Raw genomic sequence first — 11,660 nt, forward strand, 5'->3', positions numbered from 1 at the left:
CCTCCCCCGCCCTAACTGTGTTTGAGAGACTATGATACCACTAATTCTTACACAGTAAATTTGGACACACACACACACATTTACCAATTGCAAGATGCAGCCGGTGCCCGAAGCACTGCAGTCTGGTCCACTGATTGAGCTCCATCGCTTTGACCATGTTCGTGGCATTGTCTGTTGTGATGCAGGTCTGGGCCTCTTCTTTTAGGCCCCAGTTTGCCAAGCACTCCTTAAGCCCAATTGCAATGTTCTCCCCCGTATGGTCAGTGGGGAAGTATGCCGTCTGCAGGCAGCGGCTTCTCAACTCAAAGTTTGCGTTCACGAAATGCACCGTCAAACTCATGTATGGCTTGGTCATTCTACTTGACCACAGATCCGTAGTTGACGCGTAAAACTCCATGTTTTCCAGCTCATTTACAACTTTGGACTTGCATTCTCCGCACAGCTGTGGGATGGCGACTCGGTTAAAGGAGAATTCTGGTTTTTAACACTTTTAGCCCATTTTCTGTAGTGTCCAGGATGAAATCGAATGATCGACACCAAAATTTTGACAATTAGTCCTGTCTCTGCTTTTTGGCTCATGCAGAATCCACCCCTGGCTGCTTCAGAATGGCTTCCATAGAGCATGTCCGATAATGTCCATAAAACAACCTTAAACGTTCTTTTTTTTAAATATGCTACTCACCGGGTCGTCAGCGCTGTTCAATGACGTTCCAAAAAAAGTTTCGTAAAGAAAAAACGTTCCTGTAGTGTTTTATTTAGCATTTTGTAAATCCCATTGAGTTCTGTTGGAATAGTCAATATTCCCCTGCCACCGGAAACGGAAATGGGGCCTGTTTACGCAGTTGTAGTCTTTTCGCTTCACTCTGTGTACTCCGACTTTATTTATTCTACAAATGTTTTGTACTCCGGCTCCATTTCTGCTCCCGCTTCAGCCATCTTGAAAGTGAATCTCGAGCTTACGAGCTACACTGAAAACGTCATCTGGTCACGCGCAGCGTTTCAGCTTTCTGATTGGTTCTGGCCGACACAGAGCCTTTTCTGATTGGTAATAGCCGACACAGAGCCTTTTCTGATTGGTAATAGCCGACACAGAGCCTTTCTACATGAGCATGCATTGGAATTATTGACAAAATTATTAGGCCTGGGCTAATATGCACCAAGAAAAACCGCAGCTTTGACAATCCCAAAATCGCGTTGCTTGAGATCGCGATTTTTGGGCGAAAACGATAGATCGTTCAGCCCTAGTTCCAACTGTTTTATTTATTCTACAAATGTTTTTGTTTTTATTCTGCTTTTATTATTCTATTTTATTATCTAAATAGTGTAAATCACTTTGGATATTCTATGTACTGAATTTTTTTATGAAGAATCAAACCAAAAAAACTTGTCTTGCCTTAAATTCAAGGTGAAATTGTATCTAAAAAAGACTTTTGGTTTAGAAATAATAAATGGGTAATGACCAACTGACTGCAGTTAACCACAGCTCCCACTCTATATCCCAGTTGAGTAGACATGAAGAGGCCCCACGGCACATGATCAATGTTCCTTCACTGTAACAAGCAGGGGGAGGAAGAAATAATGATTCTGTTTCACTGTCACTGTTAAACCAGTCAGTTTACCAGTGTGTGAGGCCCTCTAGTGGATGTTATGGGGTATTGCAGGTTCTTGTACAGAGTTCTGGTGTTTCCTGTCACTGTGGGCTGCACAGCACAGTAGTAAAGTAAAGTCAGTCAGCTCAGCAGAGGAGATGGTCATGCTCATTTTGTCTTCGTTTCCTTCAAATTTCAGTCTGTCTAGATGTTCTACTCCCCCAAAAGGGGAATGAGACTTCAGGAACTGTGGAGGTTTTCCAGGATACTGTCGATACCAGAACGAAACTTGCACAGAACCTTTGGTGTAACTGCAGGACAGAGTAACAGAGCTGCCCTCTAAAGTGAACTCCTCAGTCTTTGCTGCAGTGAGTTGTTGACAGTTTACACCTGAAGGAAGAAAAAATAAATAAGTTAAGAACAGCAAGGATCAAATAGTTCTCTGAAAGACTCCAACTAACCTGTTCCTATAAGCAGAACCATCAGAGTAAATCCAGATGTGAGCAAAGACAGCATGATGATCAGAGTTAATGTTTGAACTGTGTTGAATGTGGAAGTTTTTGTCTCTTCTATAGTTCAGTAACAGCTCAGCTCCTCCCTGAAGCTCTCAGCTCCTCTTCCTCCTGCTGAAAAGACTCACAAATTCTTTTTTTTTACTTCAGAGTTGCCTCAGTAGTTCTGACTGATGCTTTTTCTGACCTGCACTAATCATTAGGATAAAAAAATAGATAAATAAAATAATACATAAATATGGAGGAGAAATAAATCTTTTTTTTTCTTTTGTAAAAAAACCCCATAAACAAATGGACATTAGTATCGGTGCAGAAACTTGTCTTCCTTTGTGTTTTAGAGTCCCGAAGATTACTGCAAACTCTCATTGTACTGCTGTCATATAATGAATTGTACAAAAATTTGGCAGCTAAATATCAAATCATTGTGCTTTTTATTAAAGCACCTAGTAAGTTTTAATTTGTTATTTGTATAATCTCATAAACATTTGAGTCTTCGGATAACAGAGCACAGTGAAGCATTCTTATAAGATATGATCTGCCGACAGTTAATGATGTAACCTAAAACCAGCATAGCTATGATTTCAGAGTCTTAGCTGGAGAAAAAACAAGCCGGCAACTGAAGCCAGTACAACCAAGCACAGGGTCGTCTACACAAGGAGCTTAAAGCAGCAAATTGTTTTGTTGCAAATGATTAGAACTTTTATCCCATACCTTCTGCCACTTCTAAACAAGAATAAACTAGAGTAACATAAACTACAGTAGCTGTGGCTAAAAGCAGAGCCCTGGTCGATTCTGGTTAAAAGCAATAAAATGGCGGGAACAGACAGAAAGATCAAACATGCTCTTGTATGCAGGGCATACTTTGTAGCAGGTTAATTACTATAAATCGATTGGTACCAGTTATGGTTTGCTTAAGTAAATCTACACACAGCTATGCAACCTTGTGCAGTTTGCTATCAGATATAGACGTTTGTTCTGTTTACTCTGACTCAAGCTAGCTACATGGTTGCTTTCTGGCGCATCTAGGTAGAACGTTGAATCGTCCACTATATTTCAGTTTTGTTAGGTGTAGGTATGTTGCTAATCCTGTCAGATCGTCCATCCATTGAGATGGTGTTTACAGTTCATCTGATCTGGTTCTGCTCTTTAATGTTGACTTCTTTAAATAGATATTCTGGCCCCAGAAAGTAAATAACCGTACATAATCAGATAAAACATTTTTAACAGCTTTATTGAAAAAAAAAAAAGGTATAAAACCTTGCTAGATAAGGTTGTTAAAGTGCTCTGGGAGAAATCTTTGTTTACCAACTGAAAGGGGTCTAATTTAAGTTATAAAAGTTTCTTAGAAGTTGTATCAGATCTGAATGACCAGCTGAAAACAACTAACCTAGATAACCTATCCTAACTATCTGTACATAATAGCAACTCCTAAGCATCAAAAAGTCGTTGCTGGCTGTTTTTCTAAGATCATTGCATCATTTTAGATTTACTCTTATTTTTATATTCTCTAACCTTCTCACCATAGTCACTTTCTCTAACATGGATTCATTATGGAGGAAGGCATCAGTGGGGCTGCACCCATTAACATCGTCAAATGTAAATGATGGAGTTGGGCCTATTTCTCAGTGCTTACTCCTGTTTCTCTCCTGGACAAGGGTGCACATTTTATTTTGACTAACTGTATTTCTTTAATCTTTTTGGCTCAAAGCTAGTTTACTGTTACTAACAAAAAGTATTTTTTGTTAGTGCCTCTGTGTTCTTTTTCTGTGTCTGGCTCTGTCTTCTTGAGCTGCAGTCAGCCTTGGCAGAAGGCTGCTCTCACTACGTCTGGTTCTGGTAGAGCTTCTTTCTGAAATGTGGTTTTTCCTCTTTACTGTCTTTACATGTATGCTGAGTTTGAAGGATCGCTACTGAGTCAACAGCGTAATTCTAGCTTAATGATTGTGCTCATGCAGGAGGAACCAATCCTGCAAAGTCAGAGACTCGATTCTGTATTTCTGCAGACTGGGGTTCAAGGAGACAGAAGCAGACAAAGAAAAAGAAGCAGAGATACAAAAGGCAACTGTAAACCAGCTCCACAGGTGGTCCCATCCAGGAAACAATCCGATAATTAGGACCAGTGGTACCGTGAAGCTGGTTATCAACTTGCTAACTCAATCCAGCTTGAACTGATCATGAATCTATGAACGCGCACGTTTACAGATTCAAGGTACCAGACCAATCATGAGTGCAGAAGGAAGAGTCCCATATTTCTCCTGTAATCCTATGAAAATAAAACACAAAAACATAATTTCTTCGGGTTAGTTTGACTTTTTAATTCAATCGTGTTGGCACTAAAATAAAGATGGAAGCAGATGCCACCATTGCATCATATTACAAGATTTCATTATCTAGTTTATATAGTCTAGTGAAAGTGAAATCCTCCTGATTTTTGAGCTGTGTCAGAACTTCTTTTACCTGGCAGTTTACCTTTAATCCCCCATTGGTGCAGCTTAACATCTACATTTCTCAACAATGCTGTTACAGCAAACAAGAAAATACATAGTTCATATATATATATATATATATATATATATATATATATATATATATATATATATATATATATATATATATATATATATATATATATATATATATATATATATATATATATATATATATATATATATATATATATATATTACATTATATTATTATATATTACATAATATTTTCATGACTCATTTTCATGCACTATTCTGTTTTAGTTTTCTTTTTTAGTTTTCAGTTATACTTTGATTAATGTCTTTCTGGGATTTTTAGTTTATTAGTTTCATTTTCATTTTGTGTTATTCTAGTTGTTTTTGATTATATTTTTGGAGTTTTGTATTTCCTGTTTATCCTCTGTTGCCCCTTTGTGTTTGTCTCCTTCCTCTAGCTCCCTTCAAGATGCTTCCAGCCACACCTGTTCCTTGTCAGCTCATTAGTCCAGTCTTTGACCATTCTCCCATATATATTGTTCCTCTGCAGTTCCCCAGTGCTGGTTCCTTGTTTTTTCCTGGATACTCATGTTTGTTTTACTTGATGTTTCTTAGATTTTCTTTTCTGTATTTTGTTGCTTTTGTTGCCACCTTTTGAAAATTAAATGATGAAGAAAGCACATCAACTCCCGTCTCTGCATTTGGGTCAAAACATCCACCAAACTGTGACAAATATAGCCCAACTTGTTTTATTAACAGCCTTATTTTAATTTGCAATGAACGATATAATTTACAGAAATCCAGGTTTTGACTCATTTGTGATTGTATATAATTATTGGTGTACAGGCAAGTGGCTGCAGGGCAGGTGATGAAACCATTCATTGACTCCATCAGGGCACAGGACACATGATGGACAGCTCAACTATTTTTGGCCGAGCCATTCATCATTCCAGCAGTGTACTTGAAGCTGCGGGTTCAATAATATCTCATGGCAATAGATGCAGTCTGTGATAAAGTTAGGGCCACATAGCTGCAGGCCACATGGCCAACACTCTGTTCCAGTATTTAGCATAGATCCCAGTCCGGACCATGAAAATCTGTATCGCTCTGTTGTCGGAAAATTTATTTCTCTTCTATTATACATTAATTTATCATATTTACTCGCTATAAAAGTTTTCACTCAGTCTGTTTCTCTCTCAAGACCACACCATTCTCTGCAGGATAGTGTTTGTAGACCAGACATAACTTCTTCCCATAACAAACCAGATTCTTTCTCAGGTTTATTCATAACATGTTACTGTTTAACCAAAGTGTTTGTTTTGACTTTGAATACTTTCCATTGTTGTAAGTAAGTAGGAACGAACGCTGCTCATGTAGAACAGAGCAGAATGCAGAATGCTGTGCCATTAGGGCTGTATGATGACTGTTCACTCTTTGCAAAGAAATGAATAAATGTATAAATAAATGTATGTAAGTTTCTAATATTAGAAATTTTTACCATGATCCAAAGGATCTTCTCACAATTTGCTCAGATTTTTAGTTTTATCCTTTTATTTAGCTTCATATATCAATTATAAACGAAAAGTGAATGTGAAGGGTGTATAAGTACACCATACAGGAGGAAAGAAAATACAGAATATTAAAAGGTTAAAAGAGACAAAATAAAAATAAATAAATTAGAAACTATTTAATATGTCAAGAACATACATTTTGGTTTTCAAGATCCATATTGGAAGGTTGTTTTGATTAATTTATTTTTCCCTGTGAATTAAACTGGGTCTTAAATCAAAAGACACGTCATTGTTTGCTAACAGCTGATTGGCTGCTGGGTGGAGCGTTTACTAGGATTCAGATCAATCCTGAAAGCTAGCTTGGTCCGGAACAGTTTAGCCACTCAGACTAAGTTACCATGGTGACTAGCCTCGGTAAGAATGGATCCAGCCAGTGGTGTAAACAGGATTCAGAAACAATACTTTAGTACAAGTACAAATAAACATACAAATAAATACACTAGTAAAAGTAAAAGTATCATGCTGAAATGTGTACTTAAGTAAAAGTAACAAAGTACTTGCTTTAAAATATTCTTCAAGTATTAATTTACTTTCTGAATAAACTACAAGTATGTTTCACAACAATTATTAAGTGTACCTACTATATGTATATTTTCTTTAATACATCAATAATGTTATTTTAATGAACAATGCTGTAGATAATGCATGTTTTATTTTTATCGTCTGTCAAAGTTCACACTTAGGACTTATAATTGTGGAATTTGATCTGCTAAGTGAAATATTAAGAGCAAGAAAGACGACTGACTAGATTTTTGAAAGTGTTTTAATTCAACAAACATATGCCATATTTTATTTAATCTGAAGTTAGCATGTTGTTACAATATCAAACTCATTTTAACTAACAGACACTGATCTTTTCAGCTGTAATTTTTAACTCCAGTTTAATCCTGAACTCCACAGTTTAACAATACTGCAATGACAGCTTGGTAATTCAGGGCTGTCAGACTTTTGATGAGGCCCAGTTTCCTGCAACTTTTATATTTGTCTCTATTTCAACACACCAGAATCAAATAATTTGATCATTGATAGAAATATAAGAACTTCTAGCATCATTCAGAAATGTAAGAGTTTCAGAACACCAGAAGAGGTTCCCCTTCTCTGGGTCCAGGTTCCTTGGTGGCAGTGAGAGCAACTTATTGATGGAGATGAGTGCTATTCTTTCGCTGAAAAAGAATTTTTGAATTTTAGTCAGAATTTATACAAATAGGGACAAAACTCATACGGATTCATATCCAGCATTCACATATGCAAATTAATAAATCTATTTCTTTCTTAGATAAGGTTATCTTACTCAAAATTTGATCAGTATGTTTTTTTTAGCTCGATGAATTGAGGTCTGTATATAGTATTCAAGAAAGCTGAACTGGGCTATTATCTAGCATCAATCATCAGTTCTCGGCACTAATTGGCAGAAGGGACATGATTAAAAAAAGAGGGAGTTGAATAAATTATTATGATGTGTGGATTTAATGCATATTCAGGATGATATACAATGTTAATGTCTTGTTTCTAATCCAGGGCAATATATGTCACAACTTTGCACATGTGTGATTCATTGTTGCTTAATATTACAATGTCTCTAAGATTGCACCAACATTGATAAGCATCGAAGCAAACACCCATGAAAAAACCAACCATTATGCATGTTAATCATGTTTATTTCTCACTAGTGACACTTTTATAAAAGCTAGCTAAGTTTTTACTTAAATCTTTCACATGAAAATGGTAACATTTAGCAATAAATATGATTTTTTTAGACTTGAGGGTGAGGTTTTTTAAAGCTGGAAGCTCGTACATTCCGGGCAGACAAAGATGGCATCTTAATCCTTTTTAGAGCCAATTAAAGAGGACAAGGATGCTCAGTTCTGTTGGTGTCATATTTTGAGTAGACAGACTCTGAGTGAGAGCAATCACGGAGCCAAAGATCAGTTAAGGGTTTTATTGAAGATTGTGGTTTGGACAGAGATGATTCCGGCTGGCTGATTTTTCTGGGTTCTGCTGGAAGAGGCGAGGTGACAGGTGAGCAACTGGTTGGTGCTGGGTTGAATGATGAGGGGTGTTGTAACTCACTGAGAAGGAGGCTTGGTGTCTGTTTGGGGAGGATGATGATCAGTGGTCCGGGCGGAAGGTGTAGGTCCGGTTGGTGATTTCTGGTGGCTGTGTCAGAGGGTGGACAGGCAGGTGAGCTCAGGCAGGAGGGCACATAGGAGTCCCGTGGCCTCATGGATTCCTGGAGGCAAACTGAGAATGTCTCTGGTGAGTTTCCAGAGTGAAGTGAGTTGTGAGGAGTGGTCTGGGGCTTGGGATCCAGGGTTCTGTGAAGGAGGAAACAGAGAGCGGGGTTAGGATCTGGTGATCTGATGAGGAAGCAAGGCTAGGAAAAGGATCAGTCTGTACCACGCTGAAGCACTAACAAACTGACACCCTCCTCCTTCTTCTTCTTGGATTTATTGGCGGTTGCTAATAAACATTTAGTAGCATTACCGCCACTTACTGGTATGGAGTGTGGTTTGTGACAGACTATATAATAATAAACATATTAGGGGTGGAACGGTTCACAAAATTCACGGTTCGGTTCGGTTCACGGTTTCGTGGTCACGGTTTTCGGTTCGGTTCAGTATATGTTGATTGTTACACCGAAATCCCATAAAAATTTATGAAATTAATGAAAAAATCCCAAAAAAGTTATGAATTGAAATTATTTTTAATGATCTGCGAAAACCCTGGATCTTATCCACATGTTTTGCTGCTTTGAATTTAATCATCTGGTGCATGCCCTCTACGATTTCCAAGAAACTCACGGCGGAGCGGATGGACGGGAGCCACAGTGGAGGCTGTAGGCTTTCCTTTGAGCAGCCGGTCTGGAGCGCAGGGGAGCGCTGCCAGAGTATGTGGGATTTCGGGGTTAGCCTGACATGTTGGTCGTGTTGCTGTTAGCATAAACAAAACTTGTTGTCCAATGCTTGCACACTGTTGCACTTTGATCCACAACTTTCTTCCCGCCGTCATCGTAGGTCACTCTAAATGCAAAGCGGTCCCATACAGCAGACCTATAAAGTGCTGCTGGCGTGTCTTCCAACTCCTGTTCTTTCCCACTCGCCATACTGCTGCTGTAGCCCATCTGCCTCAAAGTTCGACGTACTGTGCGTTCAGAGATGCTCTTCTGCCTACCTTGGTTGTAACGGGTGGTTATTTGAGTCACTGTTGCCCTTCTATCATCTCCAACCAGTCTGACCATTCTGCTCTGACCTCTGGCATCAAAACCTCTGGGTTTTTGGCTCTTTATGTGGAGAGGTTCAGTTTCTATCCAAGTAAACCTGGCTCCAAGGTGAAGACCAGTTTAAAGGTCCTGCATCAAGTTCTGGTTCCACGTCCTGTCTCGGCTACTCTCTTCCACTGAGTCTGCTCATCTGTACCTGATCCTATCTGCTGCTGTGCGTGACAACCTGGTCCACGCTTTCAGACCCTTTCAGACTCTGAACCCTCCTGGGAGCCTGTGGATGCCTGGAAGTTTGGATCCTGCCTCCTGTTTCTGTTCCTGCCGGATCTGTATCCTGCCTGTTCTGGATCCAGCATGACCTCTGGGACTGCAGCACTGGGGGACATTCATGGTCTGGACTGTTAAACCAGATAAGTGACCAACTCAGGTAATCTTCAGCCAGATGATCGTGGTGTGGAGTGTCTAAGATTGGGCGGTAACCACCCCCACCCCGCCCCCCGCCTGCAGTTGCTGCGTGCCTTACATCCTAGCAGCTCCCCTTTTAGTTTTGTTTTTCACTAAAGAAATATTTTGAACTTTCCTACTGACTGTCTCTCCTTGAATACTGGGTCCATCTGTCCTCGGTTCATGACAGTTTTGGTTCTTGTCTCTTTTATAATAATTCTTGTCCATATCATTTGTTTATTTTATTAAATATTTGTATCTTGTGTGGATTTTGTATTCATGAGCTATCATTTACCAGAGGATTTCTAGACTATTGTAATATGTAACATTTTATTAATTTGGCTTTTTAAAACTTTTCAGCAACTTGGACTTTAGCTAAAGTAATGGAAATGATCTAAAGCCTGTAAATTCTTCACAAGAGCCAACTATATTTTAAGCTAGTGTGTTAGGCCCTCTAGTGGATGTTGTGGAGTATTGCAGGTTCTTGTACAGAGTTCTGGTGTTTCCTGTCACTGTGGGCTGCAGAGCACAGTAGTACACAGCAGAGTCTGACAGATGGAGATCCTGGATCGTCAGGTTAAATGCTGAGTTCTTGAGCTCTGCATGAAACCTGTCTTTGCTGAACTCAGGTGCATTTTCAAGATTTCCAACATATTCTTTCAGCATGTACTTCGGGAAGCTGTTTTCTTCTTGTTTGTACCAGAGGAAGGCATCACCTGTACGGGTGGTTTTAAAATTGCATCCCAGAGTCACAGATTCTCTTTCAGCAGCAACAACATGTCCTTCTGTCTGTGTCACTGAGTCTCCTTTACACTCTGAGGAAAACAGAACATGCAGAGGAAGAGATGAATCAATAAAGATGATTGATTAAAGGAGAACAATCAGCAGCTTTAAAGACTTCTATTCCATGTAGAATAGATGTCATTTTCTCTGATCATTGTCACTTTGAACCATATCAGGTGTTTCTACAAGGTAACAAATGGCAGCAGAAATGATCTGCTCTGATTTTCTGTAGAATGAACATTAAAGCTCTTCATGTAGAGCTCAGTAATGTGTTCAAGTGTTTGAAGAGGAAACATGTTGAACTTTCCATCTTACCAAAGAAAAGAGCAGCTAGAATAATCCACAGCCAATGTTCCATCTGTCCAACAAGGTTTAAATCAGCAGGAGAAACTAGCTGATGTTCAACATTCAGTCTGACTATTGTTCTCTTCACAGCAACACTTATTATTGACACAATGCTGGAACACAGAGCACAAGGAGAGCTCCGCCTACTGGATGATGGCGCCCTCTGGTGGATCTATAAGATCTAGATAAACATTAATGTAGAGAGTTTCCAGCATGCTCTCAAATGGCAAAACATACTGATTCTCTAAAGACATGTATTCTTCAGTTTAAGATAACAACAGAGGAAATGCACCACAATGATGCAATGACATCTGTTGTGTCTTCACTGAGGAGCACCTGACCCTTCTAATGTACTCTGGAGCCATGGATGATGGCCAAGAAAATAGAACTATTAAAGGAAGATTTAATTTGTCTGAGGATGAGATCTTGATATTAAGATGTTTCTCAATGGACTATTGCCACAGTTTTTCTGATGAGAAAATACTTTTTCTGGTATTCTGTTAAAATGTTAAACTTGCAATAATTCCTCTCCACCAACCCAAACACCAACCCAGACCGTTTCACTCATTAAACGCTTTTCACCCCACAACCTAACTCAGACCAAATGCTCTCACTATACCTGCCCCCCCCAACCCCACCGCAGACTAAACAGACTTTGCTCTCGCCCCAACTCTCCCCCATTGAGCTCCTTCAAATCAAGGAAGACTTTCAAATCAGTTCCGGGATACATTTTT

General features: G+C 39.1%; 1 gene segment (V, D, J or C); it reads right to left on the reverse strand.

Moving 5' to 3' along the window:
• Positions 1–10,230: 10,230 nt before the first annotated feature.
• On the reverse strand, positions 10,231–11,040 carry LOC119798168. The segment is given in 2 exon segments: positions 10,231–10,613; positions 10,897–11,040. Coding segments are annotated over 2 exon segments (426 nt in total).
• Between the last annotated feature and the right edge of the window lie 620 nt (positions 11,041–11,660).

This window comes from Cyprinodon tularosa, unplaced genomic scaffold (assembly GCF_016077235.1).
Source record: "Cyprinodon tularosa strain WSP-4 unplaced genomic scaffold, ASM1607723v1 ctg612, whole genome shotgun sequence".
Taxonomy (NCBI): domain Eukaryota; kingdom Metazoa; phylum Chordata; class Actinopteri; order Cyprinodontiformes; family Cyprinodontidae; genus Cyprinodon; species Cyprinodon tularosa.